Source organism: Larimichthys crocea, chromosome III (genome assembly GCF_000972845.2).
Source record: "Larimichthys crocea isolate SSNF chromosome III, L_crocea_2.0, whole genome shotgun sequence".
Lineage (NCBI taxonomy): Eukaryota > Metazoa > Chordata > Actinopteri > Sciaenidae > Larimichthys > Larimichthys crocea.
The window spans coordinates 27,278,008-27,303,011 of NC_040013.1; the positions used below are offsets into that span (position 1 = coordinate 27,278,008).

The 25,004-nt window shown below is 42.0% G+C and overlaps 1 protein-coding gene across 3 annotated transcripts in view; it reads left to right on the forward strand.

Annotated features, from left to right (window-relative positions):
- The first annotated feature begins 1,903 nt into the window (after nt 1-1,903).
- Nucleotides 1,904-25,004, forward strand: part of ssbp2a (single stranded DNA binding protein 2a) — a 48,544-nt gene continuing 25,443 nt past the window's right edge. Inside the window, exons 1-2 of one of the 3 annotated variants that reach the window (XM_019266159.2) lie at nt 1,904-2,105; nt 23,725-23,797. In XM_019266159.2, coding sequence (XP_019121704.1) covers nt 2,050-2,105; nt 23,725-23,797 — 129 coding nt within the window. In that variant the 5' untranslated portion in view covers nt 1,904-2,049. Of the gene's footprint in view, nt 2,188-16,798; nt 16,834-23,724; nt 23,798-25,004 lie in introns of those variants that run through there. The other 2 variants (XM_019266160.2, XM_027277876.1) reach the window with 2 other exon arrangements.

A 25,004-nucleotide genomic window follows, 5' to 3' on the forward strand; every position in this document is an offset into this window, starting at 1 on the left:
CCCTTCACTTTCAGTGGCAGTATTAAGGATGGTGACAGATCACTGAATCCGTGCACATATGAATATGGTGGTACTGTGTATGATGAACTGGGAACAGGACAACAAACAAGTCACCCAGTCAGATCACATTTGATCTGATTTTTTTTTTTTACATAACATGACCTGTTAACCTTTACATCCTCTCTCTCTGTCTCACTCTGTACATCTCTTTTCCTTCCTTATTCTTTTTTCGCCTCCTCCTTCCTCTTCCTCCTCCTCCTCCTCCTCCTCCTCCGCCATCCTCTGGAACACATGGTTATCGCCTGCTAGTGGTTGTCATGGTGATCGACCCCGAGGGACTCATCCCAAAACCAAAAGTTCTGCTTGTCTGAAATAGAACCTCCGCATCTCTCCAGGGGGAAGGGGGTTCATTTGGCACATGGGGAGACAGGGAGAGAGAGAGGGGGGTGGGGGGCTTCAGTCTGAGAGGGAGAGAGATGAGAGAGTGAGGACAGGAAATGGAGAGAGAGAGAGAGAGAGAGAGAGAGAGAGAGAGAGAGAGAGCACGAGAGAATGAGGCAGTGTGCATCCATTCCAACTGGGTCACATCACGGGAGCATTGCGTAAGCGTAAACACTGCTGCCCCTGTGCTATGCCCTTAGCACACACTAACACACACACGCACACACACACACACACACACAACACACACACCACACACACACACACACACACACACACACACTGTGTCTTTCCAGAGCTTACTACTGTCTGGGAATCAGCCGTTTTTTTTTTTGTGTGTGTGTTTTTCAGATCCTGCAAGACACCAAGCTGTGGTCCATCTCTTTCTCTTGTGCTTTCTCTCTCTGGATTTGCAGTAAGAACATCGTGACAGTGGAGTGAACCTTCCTCTCTGTTTGCTGCCAGACTGGACAAGCATGACGTAGCACTTCTTCCCCTGCTGCATATCCAAAATCACACACACACACACACACACACACACACACACACACACAGTGTTCTGTGAATGTGTTTCTACAGCCATCATGACCTCTAGTTTTTGTAAGGCAGTGCTATAAATGTACCAAACTCGTGTCACTCCCACCATCCTCAGCATTTCATTCATACAGCGAGAGGCCTTCAGAAGATTTCAGCTGTATCAAACACACACGTATGCATCAGTCCCTTTAACAGGTCATCGTTTACACTTAACTAGCTGATCATCGTCAGTGTCCTTCCACGTTGCACTGTGGTATCATTGGACCTTCTGTGGTAGAGCATCAGTGCTAAAATCATGCATGTACAGGAAGGTTTATAATGTGGCCACAACTTCCCACAGTACATCCTCCCTGTGCATGCTGGGTGTTGTTGTTTACAGGCCCTCAGTAGTGCTCGCCTGTTCCCAACATGCTCTGCTCTACACATGTTTGTATATCTTAACACCTTTGTAAATAAACACCTATGCAAATGCAGTTCATATTTGCGAGAGTTGTTTGCGCAGTGCGCTGTGTGTGCGTCGGTAGAGGGTGTGATTGTCTATAAAAGGAACAGCCAAAGCCAGTTGTTTAAAATCCTAGTTGGACGGTTTCAAATCCCCCCCTTGCACTGAGAGAGGAGAATAGAGGGAGGGAGTGCGGATGTGTGTGTGCATGAGTGTGTGTCAGTGTGTATGTAGGCTATACATGTGTATGTGTGTGTATGTCAGTCTGTTTGCATGTCAGGAGAGCCTTTCCAATCAGGGACGGGATGGGAGAGACACTGACAGACAGACAGACAGACAGACAGACAGACAGACAGGCTTCAGGCAGACAGACTGGGTAAGCAGAGAGAGAGAGAGAGAGAGAGAGAGAGAGAGAGAGAGAGAGAGAGAGGGGGGGGGGGTGGAGCTACATGGATGGGAGTGACCATGCAGCTGTCACTCACTGGTGGTTGCCATGGCGAGCGGGCGGTCCTGAACAGCGGGACATCCAATGGGAGACGACGCTGCTTGTGTCACCATGGTGACGGGGCTGTGCCCAGGGAGGTTGTGATGGGTTGACAGGTGCGTGACAATCGGAGCTCTCTGCAAGCATGTACGCCAAAGGCAAGAGTAGCAACGTGCCGTCCGACAGCCAAGCCAGAGAAAAGTAAGTTTTATTTATGGGGGAGGAAACCGCGGCTGCGAGGGAAGTTCATGAGCGGCCAGGGGCAGTCACACACCGAGCTGCGGTAGGGGAGGGCACACGGCGCTACACTCAGCGGCATGGGGCTCTCTGCTCAGCGCTCTGCATGGCTTGGAAAGTTGACTGCTTCATTTATTTGAAGAAAGATAGACATTTTGTCCGTGTGGTTTTATTGTAATTAGACAAAGTGGGTTAGAATTTAACACGCAGTTTCCGCTTCAGACGTTTTATTATTATTATTATTATGAATATTATTATTTTAAATCCAGCAACAGTGATGATGTCTTGTAATTTCTGCGCTGTTTCGTTTCATGTGTCATTTTCGCATTGCTTAACGCGTGTTTTTTTTTTTTTTTTTAACACATGCATGTAAAAACTGTGACACCGACTTTAGTGACAGACAGTGTAGCAGTTTTGTAAACATGCGGAGCGAAAACAACCGGACCTCCGCGCCCGCGTCTTGTCGGAGGTGGAAGCGGCAACAAAGTCCGCGCAGTCGGCTGCTCGCAAGCCGCTCTGTGTGTTTGGAGGTGTCGCTCCTTCAGGTCCAGTCACCGCTTACAGCATGTGAGATTAGTGACGGGCAGACAGTTGTCGCCACATTGGGCTGAGACAGAGACAGTCGATCCGGCTTTTTTGGAAAATAGTTGGCGCAAAGCAAATACTGTGTACATGTCAGCGTTTTTAATGGAAAGGCTTGTCATGGCTGTGTTTGACACATGAATTCATCTGGTTTTCCTTATTAGAGCTTTTACGTTGTAGAGTTCATGCAGGTTGAGTTGGGACATTAGAATATAATTTAAATAGAATTATCCACTCAGGTTGTTAGAAATAAGCTGAACTCAGATCAGCAGTATGGCACATGGTCTCTTTGTGCTTTGTAATGCATGAGAGATGCGAAAACTAATTCTGAATTCAGGTTTTCCAGAACTAGATGCACTTATAATATCAGATCAGAGTGATGACGCCTAAAGGTGAACACCCTTATTCAGTTGCATTGAACCAGGCAGGGCTGCTCAGTACTTTGTGGATGTTGAGGGTCAGATGGTCAGTGAGCAGGGATCATAGATCAGCACCCAATGTGAAGGAGGAGCATGTACTTATTGATGAAGTGTCTTTGACTCTGAGCAGACAAAAACATGTACGGCCGGTTTGCCTCTGTGCTTAGAACCTCTGCTACAGATAAGAGATTCAGAGAGACAAACTACACGAAGAGAATCGCACAGAGCCGGTGCGATTAACCTGTATTTTTCAGATGCTGAGTCCTTTTTTAAGGTTATTTGTCCTGGTAGCATGTCCATAAAAGACTAGATTAATCATCTCACCTCTACTCGCAGCTAGTGCTACTTTTTTTTTTTTGATTGTGTCTTTTTGTATCCAGTTCGCTCATGTTTGTCAACAGTGTGATTGAGTGTTCAGCTCCATCCCTTGAGCCTCATTCTTTATCCCCAATCGATATGAAAAGATAGGCCAGAACAGTGCAGCTCTATCGCTGACTTATTGCGTGCACTGACAGAGGCAGAGATGGAAAGCTTCCTCCAGGCCTGGAAGATACTCTGTGTGAACACATGTTAGTGTGTGTTTGTGTGTGTGTGTGTGTGTGAGCATGTATTTCATAAGCTTTTCTGTTGGTGAAACACAGCAGATACTTGATATGATGAAGAGAATCGAGTTTGCATTTTCAGACGTGCTGTGTTAACATGGTCTATAAGTGGATTGCCTGCTCTCTGTAAAGACGTCTCACTAAACTTTCTCACTTTACTTTACATCGCAGCCACAAATACAATATATTTATTATTGTAAATGAACCTTCTGCGGTGGTATCTTCTGATTCATATTGCTGATTAGTGTTTCTTTTTTGTTTTAAATTACCACCTAACCACATACATGCCATTTCCATTCCACTGTGGATTTGTGCCCTGATCTAGACTGACAGTCAAGATCTTCCCTGCAGACACTAAACTTGTTACTTTTATGTCTTACTGTTTGCCAGCAAATTTAATTTAGACTTCCACATTGTTGGAGACAGATCATTTCAGTATCCGTGTTTACATTTCAAGGCCAGAGTGATGTTAGGGTGACGTTAATGCCAAGGCCACGACAGAAGAAGAGGACTGTGTGACAAGTAAAAAAAAAACAACAGATAAAAAACACAGCGAAAGGCAAATATCAGGCAAGGCAGAGTTTCATTTGTCTCTTAACAAGCATCCTTGTTTATCAGTGGTGTATATCAGAGAAGCAGAGCGGGCCCAGCGCTGCCGAGTCTTCAGTTGTTTCTCATTTCTGCAGCGCAGCGGGGGATCAGAGAGTGGGAGAGACAGAGGGCAACAACAGATTGAGGAAAAGAAGGAGGAGGGGAGAGAGCAGGACTGAGGGAATTTGCTGGATCATTAGTTTACAGTGTTGTAGTATTGACCTCAGAATGGACCCCTGCAGACACGGGGCTCTGGCGTCTCGCCCATGTAGATGTAGCGGAGCTCTAAATGCAACTGACCTCCATGCAGCTCTGTTTGTGTGCGCGGCGTATGTGCGTGTGATAAGCATCTGATTTGTATTGTGCGTCCTTGCTACAAATGCATTTTGGGAACTTTTTTGCCTCACCATGTTAATATGTCGTAGATTTCCAGATGTTTATCCAGTGGTTTCACACTTTGCATTCCTGGAGATAAAAAGAAATGTGATAAACATCTTAAATGTAGCACTTTTTAAAAAGTTCCACATTAAATGCTGTATAAAGCTGTAGATATGAATAGCAAGGCTATTCAATTATATATTCAATTCAGACTTTAAAACCAGGAAATGTAGATGGGCCACACATTTTCAGCAGCCTATTTAAAACTTTTTTTGCTAATCTAGTTTTTTTTCCCAAGCGTTTGTAGCCAGAATTCAGTGTCAAGTGTCACCCAAGGGCACTTTTTTTTTCAATTCAATTTATTTGTCACATAAAATCATAAAAGAACAATTATACCCAATGTCATGCTAGTTTTAATTTTGTTGACATTTAGTTTGTCCATGACAGGCAGCATGTATTCTTTCTGATTCTGTGAGTGGCCTTGTTTTTCTTTGCCAAGATACAAGATTCATGAAGTGTGATGACACCGGGGTAAAACAGCTTTGTAAGATGCTCTCACGTCCCTCTCCTGTGATCCCTCGAGAAAGTTTGTCTGGAAAGTTTGATGTTTTTCAAAAAATTGCAAATTAAACCGTTGTTTTGGTATTTGGAGATGGTAGCATTAAACTAAAATAGTAGTTTCCAGTCCAGGCAGGGTTAAACTGTTTTTTCAATAGAGCACTTTCCTTTTCAGAACATCTGGCTATTGACAGCCAGATGTTCTGAAAAGCAACTAAGCGTGGTCAGAACTCACATGAGAGAAGGTTAATTTGTGAAAGATATGATTGCTATTGATCTGCGTAGGTTCTCTTTGGTTACAGCTTCGTCCCACAGTCCAAAGACTAATAGGTTAATTGGTGACTGTGAGCTTGGATGGTTGAAACTGGTGACCTATCCATGACCCTAATAAGATAAGCGGCTATAAAAAATGGATGGATGGATGATTGCTGTTGTGCAACATCCTGCCACAGATGTGCAACTCTTGACCCGAGTTGTTAAGGAAGTGAGATGTTAATAGTACGGTAGTTCACATTGCTTTTGGATCAGATGTGGCCCGTAGACCACCAGTTGTAACAAAAGGCCAGATTTATATATCTCATTTTCTCTGTCTTAACAAATTACTTACAATCTCTTATCAGATATTCTGCGTGAAAATCATTGTAACATGCAACAGCTTGAAATTCTATAAACAATGTAATTAATCCTCAAGACGCTAATAAAAACATACTTTTTTTCCTCCTGCATAGAAGAATTACGCCTCAAGCGATAAGTCATTAAGTCATTATAGTTAAGTCCATGTACCTGGCGTTTCGCCAAATTGTATATCCTTTGCTGCATACATTATTTGGTAGCTGACTGCACAGAATATTAGACACACATGTCCTGATGTGGCGAAAGCTGTTATCACTTATTCGTTTCCTTCATTCATTCTGTACCCTTTACAGAGGATGTGCAGAAAAAGAGAAACAGATGAGAAAGAAACAGATGTTTTAAAAGATTTGTTTACCCAAATTATCTTTTAAAAAAAGTACAGAAATATGCCAAAATGTATTGTCTCACTTTCTGAGATAGTTTATATTGGACGTGCCACAGATGTCAGAAATCTCAGTTCAGTTCAATAAAGGTGAATGGGTTGTGTTGTTCAGAGCTTGTGTTTTTCAAGTGACATTTGAAAAAGTCAACAGAAACATGTCTGTGCAGAAACAATGTCCCTGACCGAGCCATCAATAGTTTTGATTAGGACCATTTCTTCAGTAGGAAATAGTTCCAGTCACAAACTGTCAGCAGCAAGGTCTATGGATAATGTTGAGTAACGGACATCTGCAAATAAAACCCAAGTAACTGAGACAATATATTTTATGATTTGACTGATCCTTTAAGGTTTAAGACAAAAGAGATGTGACTCAAAGATGTCTTTTAATATTTTATTTATTTGCAAATAAAATCCTGACGTGCACGTTTTTTTAAATATGTTTTCCTTCTACACCATGTCTGTGTAGGTGTGTGTTGGGGTGAGAGGTAACAGGAAACCGTCTTTACACCTATATGTTTGTAGTGAACACTCTCCCCGGGTCTCAGACAGCACAACACTGTTCAGCTATCTTTTCTCTCTCTCTCTTTCTCTGGCTATACCTGTGTAACGGTCTGCACTTGATTTTGATTTGGAGTGACAGTACACGACCACTGACTGTGTACTGCAGTTGTTCAACGAGTGTAGGTTTCAGTCACTGGCAGTTAGAGGACACATTCCACATAGTTCTGGGATTGTGGTTCGGAGTGAGTTGCATTGCAGCACATAGTACACATTCCTTTTTCTTTTCTTTTTTTTTTCCTTTTCTGTGTATGTAATGAATCATGGAACAAACACTGCTTAAAACACACACATGCACGCCTACAAGTCTTCTCAAGTCTCTTTATTTCTGTTGATCCCGCAGACATTCAGCACATATTTGCCTTTTTGGACTTTCCCCCTCGAAAGTACAATTTTTACTTATCAGATTAATAAGCTCAATCTATAAACTCGCAGTTGTGAAAAGTCCAACTATCGTAAGTGCCATTGTTGTTCAGCTGCCAACTTAAAATCTGGTGCAGACTTAAGCTTTTCTGGTACTGTAAGGATCATCATTCTGCACACATACGTACACACACACACACACACACAGAGCTACTTCTGAACCGAGACACCTCAGAATCCTGCCAGGAGGCTGCAAATGCAGCATTGCGCAGACTGAGGCAAAGCAGTGCATGCTGGGAGTGTTTATCCGACAGAAGCAATTCAGGCTGCCACTCTGGCTCTGACAGTGAGTCGCATTACAGGAGAACTACAATAAAAATAGAGCAGTATCTCTCAGACATATACTGCACGCTCACAATGCCTTGCATCGACTGTGCAGGGAAACTGATTTTGTGCGTGCCAGCTGCCACCTGATGAATGTAATTGATGAGTTCTTTTTTTTGTTTTTTTTGTTTGCCGCTTCTCAGTGTCCTTGAGAAATGACAGACGCGCACTCATTAGAGTAAACGAGAGAGAGCATCATTCGTTAGACCATGAACAAATGAATATAGCTGGAGGACAGACATATGTTGCTGGTCAACTTGGCAGGAAAAATGAGCGTCAAACTTGAACGATAGACATCAAATTTAAAAAAAATTCAACAGTTGAGAGGTTAAAAATGAAAAAGGACAGAATGAAAGATCAAAAGGCAAAGGGGATTTTTTTGTGTCCGGGTCAGACGAGGTCAGGTGATATCCTGCTGGACATCACAGTCTAATGCTACTTAATGGCTGTGTGTCAGAACCTCTGCACTCTACACGCATCTCACTTTCTCTGTGGATCACTTACACTGGTAAGTGGCCACACCTGGTTCTGTTGGCTTTAGTCCAGTGACGGAGTAAAAAGCCCCGGTGGAAGACCCCTCACCTCATACATAAGAGCCACATGTTGGGGCCTCAGTTTTAACTAAGCTCTGCCCCTTCCCTTTCCCTTTTAAGTCAACAGAGAACAATATAAATGTGAGTTTCTGTATCGGCTCTTTGCTGCTTTGGGTCAATAGAACACACTGCATGTGCTAGTCTGTAAACCCATCTGAGCTGTCTACTTACAGCACTTTCCCCATATGTTTCATCCCTCAAAATCAACCTCCATCTGTCTGTCACTCTGCCTGTGTGAACGTGAACTACAACATCCAGTGATCATTACACAGCTAATAGCCTCTCCAGCTCTCATGGGATGCTTGTGAACAACTGTGAGAACACAGAGAACTGTCACCACTTCTTTCCTGATGTCTTACATCGACAGTGACGGTCAGTGAAAGATATCGACTTAAAACAGCTGCCAATGAATTGTATCCTTACAGCGTTTTAGATTAGCATCAATCTGGGATTACAAGAAAACCAGAGAAAGAAATGGAGCTCTGATATGTTTTCTTTTTTCTGGGTACACAGAGCTGTCTTCAAACGAAAGTGATGATGACAGTTTGACAAGGCCCCTGATAGAAAACACTTTTTAACCTGCTGAACACATAGAGGCTGTTAAAAGTCCTCTTTTATCTGCTGGCATCCCTCCTAGTCTCTCTCTTATCCCTGCTGCCAGAGATGTAACTTGCCACAGAACTGCTATCAAAGCAGCGGCCTCTTATTAAACTGTGTGAGGGGGGGTGGCATCCTATGATCAACGCAGGCAGAAAAAAGGGGGTGACATGTCAATCAGCAGAGAGGACCCTGTAGAAGGTACCCTCACAGGATGCCTTGAGGTCTTTGGGAAGGATTGATGTGACAAAAAGCCCCCGTCAGCATCAGATAGCATGTGGAAAAGAAGAGGAAGAGAGGGCATAGTCTTTTATCACTCCCTTCAAAAGACAGAGGGTACGGAAGAGCAAGTTTATCACCTAGCGTTGGTCCCCTAGGACCCCATGGGTGTCCCTGAATGCTTCTGTTTTAATTAGAAATACAGCATCACATCATATCTTTTCTCTTCTCTTCTCTTCTCTTCTCTTCTTGAACCCAGCAACAGGAGCCCACTCCTCCTCCCTGCATAGTTACAGTGTATCAGGTTTATCTTAGCGATTGAGACACTGACATTTGGGGAGCGGAGGATTCAGATCAGTGCGCTGTGGATGAGTGTGACACATGCAGAGAGGGGGGAATTTCATAATATGCTTTGTTGACCATGATGGAAATTTCGGCCCATGCTATCAGGCGTTGTTCGTGCTGTTACTATGTAGCACATGTGGTTTTGCCTTTTTTTTTTCCTTTTGTTGTTATTGCCTCTGGTGACACCAAATATGCACGGCTTTGTTCCAAACCACAGCATGGTAGGGACGCTCCCGCAAAGCGCTTCCTGTAACCTGAGAGTTCCAGCCAAAAGTAATGCTGTTGGTGGAAACACTTACTGTCTATAGGATCAGTTGAGAGAAGCCCAAAGGCTGTTTACTGCGATTTATTTCAACATCCGGATTTATTTACTTTCCCCGTCTAGTAATGTATAATACTCATCTTTATTCTTATCAACAAAGCCTCAATACTTTTACTGTATGACAGCAGCTCTTGTCGTCACCGGTGTAGTCGAACTTGCATCTCTGTTGTAAGCGGTGTAGTGTAAAGTGCCGATGCTGCTGCGCCTCCCCTGCCTGCCGAGTATAGTGGAGGTTGGTTGGAGGCCTCTCTGCTGATATTCCTCCATCATTGATATGCAAGCTGCATCGCACAGGCGCTAGCGCAAGGTTAAGCATGCGTGACGGCCAGGCTTAGGAACTGCTTCAGACAGTCAGTCTCTCTCTCTCTCTCTCTCTCTCTCTCTCTCTCTCTCTCTCTCTTGCCGTATCCCTCTCTTTTCTGCACACACACACACAAACACACATATTTCTCTTACTGTGCCTTCTGTCTGCATAGCCCTTAGCTCTTCTGTCTTGGCCTCAATTGTCTCTTGTGTGTTTTGTGTTCAATTTAAACCACAGAGTTCTTAACTTTAATTCTCCATAGACGTACTATCCTTACATGACCACACATATGTGTCTGTCCACTGATCCCTATAAAGTCCTTCATGACATTTTCTCTTTCTACTGAATACAAGACAGTATATCCTCTCACTCAGGATTTAAAATCTCTGACATTAAGTTCTTGCCCTTTTTAAGGTTACCTGTCCAGAGAGAAGCATATGGGGTTAGGGTTAGCGACATAAGATGCAGAACAGTGGGAGCATTTAACAGACTGGGAATAATTACAGCCAGTGCATGTTTTTGTCTTTTCAGAGTGTGTTTTTATTAAATGGTATTCACTTACAGACAACTGGCTGCATACATTTTACTGCCAATGTATACAACCTCATGTTGCAGCAAGATGTATTTCCCTGAATGGTTACTCATTTATTTAGACTTCCTCTAGAGCCTCTGTGCAGGCCTTAATAGCCTCACATTCTTCCCTAAATTGCTCTAGATTGCCTTCATCTGTATCAGTTTTTTTTTTTTTTATCTCATCTCGAAGCTTTGTTGTTCAAAAGAATAGAGGCCTAATAGATCCTGTAGAAAGGAATTCTAATCCTATAAGATTGGAGTAGTGCCGTCCTCCCTAGTCGTCTCTTTCTCCCTCTGGTTATGTTGGAGTTGCTGCTGATTGTGGAATGTTGCATTGTGTGAGCTGAACAATGATGGTGAAGTCGCTGGAAGGTCTGCGGAGCAGGCGGTAGAGGAGACTGACACTCCCGGTCCTGCATGTTACTGCGTACGACTGGGAGGCGTCGACCAGATTCAGTTAGAGAACGGCAGTTAGGAAACACCTCATCGCCGCCGTGCGCATGTTGAAGTGTGTAAAAAAAATAATGTAAGTGAAAGTAAAAATAAAAAAAAAGAGGTGTGTAATAAAGAAACATGACCATTTGTCCACACTACTATGACTAACTATAAACTGTGTCATGACTACACTGCAATACAAGAACAAAGCTGCTATTTTAACGTTCTATGGATCAACTGGTGTGAATGCTGAGTTTTCGTCTGGGACATGCAGCTTTCAGCACAATATCATGTATGTAGCCACAGGGCTATTATTTTTATATGAGTCAGATTGAAACGACTCCATTCTCCATTCATTCCTGCTTTCTCTGTAATTATAAAGACTTTGGACATTTGTAACAAAAACATTTTCAGGAGATTATAATATAATGAAAACATACAGTGGGTATTAATATTGTATTCCATTTCTGCCAATATATCCCTCAAGATTTTACACACTGGACCTTCAAAGGTTTCAATCAACTCATGACGCTATGGTTAGCTTAATTAAGCAACGCTACAACTGAGAGAATCCGCCAGAGACAGTTGTTGCTTTCGGCAGCACCGGCTCGAAACGAGAAGCCTGTTTCTGTCTGAAACCAAGGCCACCATTAATATTGCAAACTCTATTTGTAGCCTACTCTGTTAGAACAGGAAGCTTGACCGACGAAGCAACAGCAACTAAGTGAGACCGGGCATAGCAATTGGTCGATTGTGTGTGTGTTTATTTTTTATTTTTTTATGGAGCTCATACTGTGCATTAGTTAATTTTCCTCCAAGCTTAAACTAGAACATAAATTAATAAATCCCTCCCTTATAAAGGTTACTATGTTGTTCTTTTATAGACATGCTGATTCAACTTTTTGTTATTTTGTTTTAGACCCGTTCTGTAATTATCTTCATTATTCAATTCAATTTAGTTTATTTGTAACATATATGTTTTGATTATTATTAGTTATTCACTGATGACATATGCCTCTCTAGGTTTTGGACTGTTCGTTGGACAAAAGCAACTTTATGGATGAAGCAGTTACTTAGTGGCAGCCTACTTTGTAGTAGTGTTATACAGAGGCATTTTTAATATTTAGTCTATTTTGCTGTCTTGCAAAATGTGTTTTGGCCACAAGACAGAGTTGCGGATTTTTTTGATACAACTGCTCAGTATCTCCTCTACACTCAGATCCTATTAGGCTCCACTGTTCCTGTGAAGCTTTGAAAATAGACTTTAAAATAATACAGTAATTAACCTCATATGATCACTAAGTGTTGTCATCAAACTCTTAAGTTCTCTTTGTAAACTGCGCTTTAATATTCTGGGCTTTATGGCTGTGTTGCAGTCAAGATTTACTGTAATAGCTTGTAGAGAAAGTTGAACAAGGAAAACACTCCTAAAAAATCATTGGTGTTCTTTCAGCTGTGAAATTAAACAAACTCCCCACGAGAGGTGACTCAATCTAAACAAATCAAAGCCAATGAAATGGAACTCAAATTAAGAAAGTGATGGATTTGCCTCCGCTTTTATTTGATTTACATGTTCTGCAAACAAATTTCACTTGTAGAAAAATCTTACTGGCTGAAAACCTATGTGTAAACAACAGATTTTTATATAATGCACGCAACTGGATTTTTGCTCAATTAGTCTGTTAGTAAACAGTGAGCTACCCATCACGCTCTCTCTTTGTTTCTCCCTCTCTCTGATAAGCTGGCATTTCCTGTTATCTCAGCCCTGGGTATTGTTGTCTGCTCTGTGAGACAGTAGAGTCTCTGCACTGCTGACAGAACAAGAACTGTTTCACTTTGTCTGATTGTGCCTGTATCAGGCTTCCTTTTTATTGTATTGTCTGTTCAAGTCTTAATTGCAGCTGCACTAATTTGCTGTTTTCAAGATGCGAGTGGGGGGAGTGTATCCTGCCAGAGCTGCCGCCAGTCTTGTACACACCACCCACTGAACTCACAGTCAGAGTTATTTACTGGCACACAAACACAGAGCAAAATGATGAATCTATCAATATTCTTGTACCGTCATGAAGGCGTACACTTTTATTTCATTTAAATGAATTTAAACACTTATTTCAATAGATCTGGTTAACTAGAATCGAAGACCTTTTGGAGTGTTGGTGTTGGTCAGACAAGAAGAAACAACATGGTGACATTAGAAAACTGTGATGGATATTTTTCACTATTCTGACATTTTATAGACCAGAAAATAATCAGCAGATTAGTCAATGATAATAAAAAAATAAATATATAAATAAGCCTAAAATATAGTACATGATTGGTACCTTAATTCAAGTTATTGATCAGATATAACTTGTTTTATATTTAAGGTATTTATAATTCTAAACATAATTCTGCCTCCACAAAGACATTTGAACAGTTTAGCTAAATTAAAGAATATAGTCTACACATTATTTAACTTACATTTACTTCACTTCCCTTTCTGTCTATTAGACTTTGTGTTCTATCTTTCTACTTCTTTTTTCCATGCACAACATATTAGATGATAACCGGTTTGGGTGTTGTCTTTTGGTGACATTTTCCGTGCTGTCCTTACAACACAGGGTGGAGGGTTGCAATTACAGTTAGACTTGTGGTCAGAGCATCTTGATAAGCTGGCTGTTATCTCCGTCCTGTTCACCATGTTGCTGAGAGATGCATGAGCTGGCGTTATTCTCCCATGTACATTATTCTTCTCTCTCATGAAGGATATTCAGCATTGGACGCTGTTCACTTGGTAGTTAATTATGAATCTTGCAATGATATGTTGCATTTGGGCGCTGGTGGGTATCTACCATTATTAAACATGTGTATTCCAGAGAATGAGTGACTGAACTAAATATGTTAAAATAAAGAAAGAAAAAACCTAAGCGGTGTTGTTCCTGCGTATCTAATAAACAATTCATAACTCAAACATTGGAATTTATGCTTTAATATTTGTCTTTCAAGTGGCTGTTTTACAGCATTTATTTTCACACTGGACTGTCCCAACGATGGGTAGGAGAGGAGAGGTTTCCGGGATCTCTAGTTAATGAAAGGTAAACACAAGGTCTACGCTGAGGTGAGCCAAAGAACGCAGGAGTCTTCCTCTCCGTCAGGATATGAGCTTCATTCTTTTGACTTATACTACTACGCATGACATTTCACCCCTCTCCTGGCAAATTCCTCTCTTTGCAGGAGGAAAGTTTCACTGAAACCTATTTGACTTTCAAACCACATGTATGATTTTTGCATCTTCGTTATCTAAACTAGGAATCAGCTGATAACAGGACATACAGCATGATGCTGTATGTCAGCATCATGCCTTGTAGTTAATTCATTTGACAGCATTTATCAGCCTTTTGTGTGATGTCACAGTGATTTTTTATTTTTTTTTTGCATGGCTGGGCAACCTCGCACACATTTCTGAAGTCAGCCAGCTACCTTTCAACCCAGCCATTCTCAGCCAGCGCAGGCTACACCAATCTTTGCCAAGCCGGCGTTAGACCATTCAGGCCTGTCACCCAGCCAATGCTCCACTCAGGGCTTTACTACGTGTTGTGGAAGTGAGAGGGATAAAGGCTACGACAAACATTTGCTCAGCAAAGCAGCATGTGAGACCATCTCAGCGGAGACATGAGCAGATAAAGCGAGAGTTTATTTGAGCATGAGTGTCTCTCCTCAGGCAGGTTTCCATGTGGGATTATGACACGTGTTTTGTTAATCTTCAAAGCTTGGAGTGAACTTTTCTCTGCTCCTCCCAACTTTCAACTCTGCAGCGAACCTGTAGCTGAAGTCTACGCAGCGTCCAACTGGGCAGTGTCAGAGAGAATATACTTCGTACGAATATCTCAATACAAGTGCTCTGCCTTTAGCAGGAGCCATTAGACAGGCCCCAAGGGATGCCGTGGAGGGGTAATGGAGAATATAGATTTAACTTGTGACCATCAGCAAAAATACCAATTAGAAATGCATCAGCGAGCAGCCAGCAATAGAGCCACAGCACACTGCCAGTTGGGGATTAATTGAAGGCATGTATTTGACTGAGATATCGCCAGAAGTTGAAGGAGTCTAATGGAAGTAAATCATCTTAATGTTGATGGTTGTTTTCTCCTACATGATATAAACTTTATCCACATGCAGGTTTTGCTGTTATTTCATGTACTTGCAGTCATTGTATTATGCTATAGTCACACTCTAATGGGTAAATGACAACTCAAAACCTCTCAAAGGCTTAGAGACTAACTAGTTTTTTGTCTTATTAAAATAAAGGGGGAGACATTGTCTCATTCCCAGACAGTTCATCCTCCTGTTCTCCCAGTGTTTGCATGTTGGGTTCACTTGCACTGCAAATCTAGTGTTAAAAGGATGCGTCAGCCTAATACCATCTCGATCTCTCTCAGAGATCCTCCCTGATAAAGGTGTGTGACATCAGCAGGCATGTTCATAATATTGTCCTTTTCAGTTTTGCTCATAGGCTGCAGCATCACTAATATTCTGCGCTGTCCTGACCTCCCCTTGCTGCGCTTCCCAGCTCCTTTCATTAATCATTTACTCTCTCCTTCCCTCTGTGTCTCTTTCTCTTTCGGTCTCTCTCCTCTCCTCTCTCCTTGCTCTTCCTCTCTACCCTCTCTAGTCCTCTTGTTGCTGCTAATCTCTATCTCTTTATCGTTCTCTCCATCACTACATCTTCATCTCTCTGTTGACTGGTAAATTACCCATCTTTGTCCTTCCCTCGATACTATCAGTGCGTATCATCGCCTTTGCATTTCATAATTTTCCTCTTTCCTAGCTTTTTTTTCTTTTTGCCTCTTGTGTGAATGAGTTTTTCTGTGTGTGTGTGTGTGTGTGTGTGTGTGTGTGTGTGTGTGTGTTTCGTGTGCTTGCAGAGCAGAGTTACAAGAATACCTTAAACAAAGCGTCTACTGTGTGCAGCTAACAGTGCTTTCAAACAATTAATCCACTCACACCTAGCTGTCCAAACGCTGCACAGATTCATTAAAACTATACTTTGGCCTAATGAAAATGCATCAGGGATTAGTCCACTGCAACCTGATTTTCTACATAAAGTGATTTGACCGTGATCCTGTCGCTGTACCTTTCCCAGACAAGGCGTGTGCATAAAGCCCTGTTTTGAAGATGCTTTTCACTGTATAAAGGCTCCATAATCCCCACGGTTGTTTGGGCTGTTTTTTTTTTTCTCTGTTGTTTTCCCGAAGCCCTGCGTATAAGATGAATTATTCAGCATTGTAATGGGTCTATATTTGTCGTTGTTTATCTTGCCTCAGTGCCCTCGCCACCCTCATCGCTGCCCTACCACCATCTCTCTCCCGGCTTTCACTTGTCTGTCTGTCTGTCTGTCTGTCTGTCTGTCTGTCTGTCTGTCTGTCTGGCAAGCATAGCCCACTTTACCCGCAGAGGATGCTCCACTTTAATGAATGAAGTGAAGTCATTTAGCAAGGCTCTTAATGGCACGTAAAGCCCCGCTGCTAGGCTTGATTAATCAGGGAAAGTGTTTGGCTGTCACACACAGGGCTGTCCTCAGCAGGGGCAGCAGCTTGATGGCTGCGCTCACTTTTATGGCGGGGTCCCTCTCTCTGTTCTTGCCAGAGCTGTCTGGAGCTCGAGCTGCCAACGCTCTGCTCATCCACAGGTGGCAGGTGGTTTGGTGGTGGGCTTTTGGAGGCTTGATTGCAGAGTGAGAGCCTGCTTGGCTTCGCTGTAGACTGGGCGTGATAATGATAATGTTGACGACCCTACCTCTGAGTCAAAGACAGGTGTCTGTGATTTGTGTTGCTCCTGTGGCCTGCAGTGTGATCATGAGAGGTGTTGTCAGTGGGTAAGGATACAAACAAACCACTGTCCTTACCAATTCTTCATGATTACTATACAAAATAACAGAAACATGGAATACAGTATACAGCATGTCACTATATATGAAAATCTATGAAACATACATATCAGTATTAGCCTAAAAAATCCAGCATTAATTGGGCTATAACATCTAGATCTTTAGTATCTCATTTAAAGCCTTTAAAACTGGCCCGTACTCCAGTGCATGTGGTTAACCTGGCTCAGTTTTGTACCAGGTAGGTGTCTTTGTATCTGCGATTACTGCTGTCTCTGCCTGTATTGCATCAGTTATATATGCTGCAAAATTATGTAACATGGGAAAAATGTCTCGAAAATCATGACAACATGCAGCCAAACAAACTGTACTCACGGAGAGGCACAAGCTGATCCTCACCAACACCGAGTGAAAGGCACATGATGGTATATATGATACACAACAACAGTGAAAATGATACTATAAGTTAATTTTATTAGCTTTACCAATCAGCAGTTTACTGCAGGTCTAATGTATCATAAGGCATTAATGCTATGGGAAATATAAAGGAGTCACTTTATTTCTCCTTATTGCTTTATTATTCTGTAAAGTGTGCCATTTGCTTGAAAGCAACGTGCTTCAAAGGAACTATACTCTCAGTAGATATTTCACAGTGTCTCTTTTACCAACATTATTCTTTACTTTGAACACACACAGCACAGATTTAAGGCAGCAATTTAATCTTTCGTCACAGGTAAGCATATCCAGGAGATAATTACAGTATTTCAACTTCCTGACTGTGACTTAGTTCAATCTAGGATTATTTCTCCATTGTCATTACCTCTCACAGACAACCCATTGAAATTCATTTATACAAATGTAATGAAATGCAGGGAATACTCCAAGGCATAGTATTCTTATGTATCTTTCATTCTGCCCTTTCTGTATGGTATGTTTTCAGCACAGCGTGCAGTCGTTTGCTGTTTCTCTTAGAGAATGGTAGGAATCAGGTCGAGTTTAGCCTGGCTGTTTTCGTTGCAGGATTTTGTGTTAATTTGCAGAAGGAGGTCACAGCAGGGTGCTTGGCTAACTGCGATAACGCTCAGTGAGGATCCTCAACATTAGAATATGAAAGTTTACAGATCTCACGAGTATTCATCTTGGGGCTCATTCGCTCACATCCATCACCTCCATCCTCCCCATCTGCCTTTTTTCCCCCTGTCTCTCTAATCCCCCTTCTCAACACTTTTCTCTTCACCAGAACCTTTCATCTCGCTCTGCTACACTGCTGTCACTCCCATCACTCTCTTTCTCTCTCTTTCTGTAATTTTCCTTCTTGTTGGAATCGGAAAAGGGGGTGTGTTTCACTCTGAATCTGTTTGGTTTTTCCTTCATCATTTATCCAGAAATTACTTATCAGATTTGACCAAATCAGGAAACTTTACACTATTGTTTAAAACAGGAAGTCTGCGTGTAATGCAATGACCCATTCATGTGGCACTGCAGGTTAATCCCTGGTTGACACCATATAGAGACTCTAGTCTGCAAATGTTGTTATATAGATATAGATTTCACTTCAAAACCACTGCAAAGAATTCAGTTTTTGATTTCATTCATTGTTTCACTCATTGTTTAAACTGCACGTATTTCACTTAATTTTCAATAACATTTAACTATATTCCCATTGCTAATACAAGTCAATTGTCCAGAGTAACACTGACCCACATTCATCCAAGGTCATGAAACCACTAATATCAATGTAACACGTGTCACTGAAGGACATAAAGACCTCAAAGGCCATTTATTAGAAAGTAATGTTCCAGTTTTAAGTTTTTTGCCTTGTATTGTGAGATTTACAGTATCCTTACAATGTTTACATTTCAGATGGCATAGCACTGATCAAATTTTGGATTTGTTGAATTTAAATTGGGCTTAAAGCTGCTATAATAAATAGTTTTTATAGAAGTAATGGATGACAAAATGGCTGCGCAATGTCAAAGAGGTCATTTGAAGTAGTGGACCAACAGATAATTATCACCCCAGTCTATCACTGTTTGCTTCATCCTTACAGTGTCTTACTGTTTTACAGCATAAAATAAATTCAGTATACGCTACCTGCCAAACACCAAATGACAGACAAAGTCAGAAACTAGCTGAAAACTAAAGAGCCAGATTTTTGCGTCAGGAGTTGGTGAAGAGCAAAACAGAGCTAAAAGACGTTACAGTAATCAGGTGAACAGAAACAAGACTGAATGTTAATTTATGGCTGGTTGTGCAAATAAGCCACAATTCACAATATCAACTTTATAAAGTGTCAATTTTGTGTTTACAGCTTGTTGCTCTGGCCCCAATTGGCCAGAAAATGAACGATTTCACGTTTAAATATATTGACATCATTAAACAGCACTCAGCACACTCTTGTGCAGTTTACAGTCTGTGATAATTACATACCAGGTACCAAAAGGGACATTTCTTTCTCTGACCACATCGCTCTCTAGCTGCTGCTTTGTTGTGTATTTATCAGCTCCTGTGTGCAGAGATGGTTTCCCACCACTGCCCACACCCAACACTTCTTTGGGCAAAGAAAGAAAATTTATAGAATCTTACTTGCAGGGTGTGAGGCGCTACTGTCTCTGCTGTGGCTCTTTTTTTTACAGAAAAATCTCCAAGTGCAGCTTAAACAGAAAATATGTGCAGCTACAGAGGAGAAATGTGACAGTTCTGTATACAGCTAACATACTGTGGGAGCGGTGCTGAAGAGGCTTGTGTATCACTAATGTGGATAGCATGTATACGGGCATGGTTTTTATTTAGTATTTTATTACTCCTCTTTTTACATACTTCATATTCAATGTGATTTTCCTGGTCAAAAATGTGTCATTAGGCTATGTCAGCATAGTAGCAGGTCTTGTTATATGTCAATTAACATGCCGATTCAGATCAGAAGTATAATCACTTTTCCATTTCATCTTCAACAAGGGTGAAATAATCTGGAGCTAATCTATAACAGGCAAATCCAATCACTGAAACCATTGTCTGTTGTGAGTTGTAGCTCTGCCAGACTTTGATCGGCCATGGCGGTAAATTGATTAGTAGTGATCTGCTGGTCGCTCCTAAATGCTGATCTTGGAAAATCAGTTCATGTCTTTGCCTTAAGCATAGGTTGTGGTTGAACTCCAAGATACTCTCCACTTCCCTCGCTCTCTTCTCTGTTAGGCTCAGTAACAAGGCAACACAGAAGCCGGTCACTCTCTCTGCCTGCTGCCTTCATTAAGCTAAGCTCGGTCTCTGACTGTTCAAGCTTGCCGGCTGCCTGGTGCTGATTTACACGAGCAGTCGGGATGTGGGGTGGCTGGAAAATATGAATTTAATTAAATGTGATTCACGGAAGACAAAAACACTTGGATTTGAAGGAGAAAAGAGTCAGGTGTTGATTTTTAACTTGCCCTGTCTGCTCTACCCTCTTCACATTTACCTACTCACCACCACTACGCACAACACACACTTATTTGTACACCCACATACACACAGTTTAGCACATATGAAGAGGAGGCGAAGTGGGAGGCACCTGATCTCTTCAATCATTCCGGTTGCAGTTGTGATTAATGTAAAGTGGTTCTTATTTACAACACAAATTCCCAGGGTAGACAGGTAGGAAATAAAAAATGTCTCAGGTGTGTCCGACAGCAAGGGCAAACACCAAAGCAGCTTCAATGCAAAGTGTCAGAAGCCATTATGAATTCATTGGCTGCCTCAGTTAGAGCACTTTTACCCGAAATCTTAATGCAGAGATTATTTAAAGTGACAGTTTATTTAATGACAAGAGAACCTTTGTAATGCTTTCACTTTATTGTGTGAATTGTTAACCTTGAAGAGTCTCCCGTTCTCTAATCCTCAAACCTTATCTCCACTTGGTATTTTGACTGCCAGTCAAATGTTCCACATAGTTTTTTTTTTTTTTTTTTTTTAATCAGCGAGAGGCTCGTCTGTACAGGGAACTAAACAATGAGAGCGACACGAGGGGGTTTCGTGTTTTCAAAGCTCTTCAATCGTCTTTGAGTTCAGTAGTGCTTCCTTCTGCTGCTGCTCTGTCTGTTATCATTTCGGTCTTAACTCTTCTGTTGGTGTGTGTTAAATAAGAAATAAGAGGAAGAGAGGGGAGTGGTTAGAGCCTGATTTATGTGTATTAATGCATTTGGCGGTTATTAGGACCTACTTGGTTTTTCCTTTTACTTTCATCCATACTCCAAACTTGCCTGCTTACCTCTTGATACCCTTTAATGTTTCCTTCTTTCATTCACTCACATTTCTCCCCACTGCTGCCCTGATATCCTTTCACCTTTCCTGTGTTTCCTCACTTTCTTTGACCCTTTCTCTATATATCGGGACCAAAGGTCACATCTTACAGCTCCTGTGAAATCAATCATAGGTCAAACCTTTCAGTCTGGCCTCAAAGGCAGCTACTGAGTGGGGCTCTGCGTTTTTGTGTGGTAATAGATGTCTGACTGAATACAGGATATTGCATGCAGAGGACGAGCATTTATTTCTTCATTTTTACGCAATGCATTCATTCATGCAGTCCATCAGGCCTGTCATCATTGCTGTGAATGTGTTCATTGCAAATACATGATATCGTTCAGGATTAATAAATAGTTTCATACCAAAGCTGATGTTAGGGTTCACAGAGGAGAGTGACATTTAGACAGGAAAATGATGCATAACAGAGCAGCTGAACACGTTTGTTCCTCGAGATGTTCAGAGTTGTACAGTGTCTTAAAAAAAATGGGGGGCATCTTTTATTCATGTTCAGTTGTCGAGGTGTCAGGAGTTTTGTCCAGCCTTTCACTGTTCCGTTAACCTTGTCCCTGTGAAACGTTCTGTCTCTATCTCTTTGGTTAAACATTACTGCTAGGTCAGGGGGGAACGGAGAGAGGGAGCGACGGTGAGAAAGAGAGTAAGAGGTCCTGCTGCTTCCCTTCATCCTTTCTTCATTAAACAAACATGGCCTCCTGATAAAAAGGTGCAAGAAGAAAGCGCCATCAAGACAGAAATGCAGAGAGGGAGGAGGAAGACGGGAGACTTGAGATGAAAGTGATGAAGAAGAGAGATGGAAATGGAGGGGGGGGTTGAGGTGCGGTGGGCGAGGAGACAGAGTACCTGTGTGCAGAGCAGAAAGGTGCGCAGTCCATCATCTTCAGACAGGCAGACAGGGCTGTCTGGGGAGTTTATTTTTACCTCGATATGAGAGGAGTCTGGATCGGCTACAGCAGGCTGGTAGCACCTTTCAGAGGGGGTTCTAGGACAGCTGCTGTCCCCGTGTGACTGTCTTTCACACCTGACGATACACAATCATACGCATGTATACACAAACATATACAGACACAACAAGCTCCAGGTCAAAGCTTGTGCTGTGTCACGCATCATCTTACTGTATACCGCACCTGTACGTTGGTATAGCTGAAAGGATTAGTCAAATAATCACATAGGCGATTAACAGAAAATAAATCTGCAAATAGGCTATATCTTTCAAGCATAAATGCCAAACATGCATTAATTACAGCTTTTTAAATGTCAGAATGTGATTCTTTATTATAATTGTGAACTTTGGACTGCTGGTGTGACAAAACTAGCAATTTCACTATATCACCTCTACATCACTGTTTTCTGACATTTTCAGTTCAATTCAAATCAATTTTATTTATACACCACCAAATCATAACAAAGTTATCTCATGACACTTTCCTTATAAAGCAGGTCTAGACTGTACTCTTTATGTTATTTAAAGAGACTCAACAATTTCCATATAGACAACAATAATCTCACTACACCAACTTCTAGCTATTTCCTGATATGGCTACATCTATATATGTTTACAGTGCATCTCTACAGTATGAAAACACTCAGGCAGCACCTTAGGAATCCAACCAATCAGCCCCTAACCTGGTTAATATTGACTTTAGGGGAAATGTGAGGATCAAGCAGTAATGTACCTGCACCTTGCCCCCTTTGTTAAATTCATGACAAACATCTCATTATTCATGTACAGTGCCTACATGTCGTTACACCAAACTCCTGTCCAAATCTACAGGGTGCCGTTAGGAGTCAGTGTGATCTACTATTGATCTCCTGTGGATCAATGTTTATCTTGTATTTATAGACCCAGTAGATCATCAGCCCCCTTTCCTTTTCTCTAAGTTGCTGTTAGCACCTGCACAGACGCACTGGGAGGAGAATTGATTAACAAATCAAGCCTGTAATTAATTTGTACTGTGATCAAAGCCATGGGAGGAAGTCTGTGGAGAGCCCGAGGCACGAGGGTGAGGTGTTTCACAGTGCGGTCCCACCAAACCTACTCTTATGCTGTTTGTTCTTCAAACAGGTGTATTTTAGATGTAGCGTAACGTTGGGTGAATTTCAAATGTCTTAAAAAAGTTGCCCTGGCTGTTTGGCATTCAGGAGGCGATTAGTGTCTCTGAAGATGGTGTGTGTCTTTTTGTTTCTCATGAGGTTTGTAACAGACTCTGATGCCCTCACACATCACTGCACATTGCATCTTGGAGCTGCTTGGCAATTCTTATCCATGCGTAGGCTCCTTCATCTTTATTTTTAGGCAATCCTGAGAGAAACTCCCTCTTAAATATGGATTTATCTTAAATATGAAGTATGGTAGGTCCCAAAGCAGTTGTTTTCTGGCCCCAGACTTGGATAGAAATAGTCGAGGAAACGTTTACAAGAAAGACTTATGGATACGTAAAGTGAATCTTCTACTGTAGATCTATTTGCCTACGTTTTCTCATACTCTAACCTGTTTTTTTACTCCGCTAACATGTACTGTCAACTGTTTGGATCTTGATGAACAAACTGACCCATTTTCTCCCACTGTGTTCTTATTTTTATGTACAGGTTAGCTCTGTATGTGTACGAGTACCTGCTGCATGTAGGAGCACAGAAGTCAGCACAGACCTTTCTCTCAGAGGTAAGTCACAAAGGTGCTGTATGTGTTTGTGTGTTAGAGTGTACAGCCCATGTACTTTATGTGTCCACTCTGAAGGGTGATCTGACCCTCATACACTGTGTCCGGTAAGTGTAGCAGTTAATTGAATTGGCCTGGCCTTCCAGTGCTGAGCCAACAGGTCGTTAGCCGCAGACGGGCTTTTTAACATTAGTATTGCATTTAGTGGCACTGGAGCCGGAGCGCAGGGAGAGTTACGACGCTCAGCCTGGAGCTGACGTCTTCAACTGACATCATTCTCTGATCCGCTCAGCAGCTGCGTCTCAGTCAATCTCTATCAATCTCAATCTTTTCCTTTCTGAGCCCCCCCACTTTCTTTTTGTGATCCATCTCTCCGCTGCTCGCCCCGAGAAGGCGAGCTCGTCCTCACTTTAATTCTGCAGAGGTAAAAAGGTGACGGGGTGAAAATGAGGTCAGTTGATTCCGGTGGTTTGCTGTAAATGACGGTAAATTACAATGTGGAAGACAGTGGCTGGAGGCTTGTTGTACATCGGCCAGAGGAAGAGGAGAACAAAGAGAGGGGGATGGAAAAGGTTACATCATCAGCTGGCACCAATTCTCATCACTCTGACTTAGTGTGTGTTCGTGCACATGAGCATATACACACACCTCTCTGTCTCTCCGACACCCTTTCCTCTCCGCCATATCACTTGCTCTCTCTCCCGCAGATGTGGGGGATGAAAAGGATAGGCGGTGTCGTATTCAAGTGTGGGAACGCATTAGCAAAGAGTGCAACAAGTATAAACACAGCCACTTGTACACAATGCACATGGGTGTGCATGCGTGAGCACGCACACATGCACACACAGGGTAAACATTACACCATAATGTTGCTCTTGCTATTCCAGCAAGGGTGTAGGGTGGAGTTAAACACGGCTTTAAAGGCCTGTTATCCACTTTTTATCATCCACATCTGTTTACAGTGTATCCTCAGGCTCAGCAAACAAGAGCCCAGAAAGACGAGTCACGAATCAGACCCAAATACCTTTACGTAAATGCCAAATCAAAGACAGACAGCTCAGAAGGACAGGAAACAAGAAAACCTTCCAACTCTGTCAAACTAAATTGATGTCTCAAACAATAAGTACAGTTAGACCATAACAGAATACAGGAGGAAAAAAATAGGACAGCCGGAATAAAAAGGTTAAAATATAGTTAGTTTGAAGTTTTC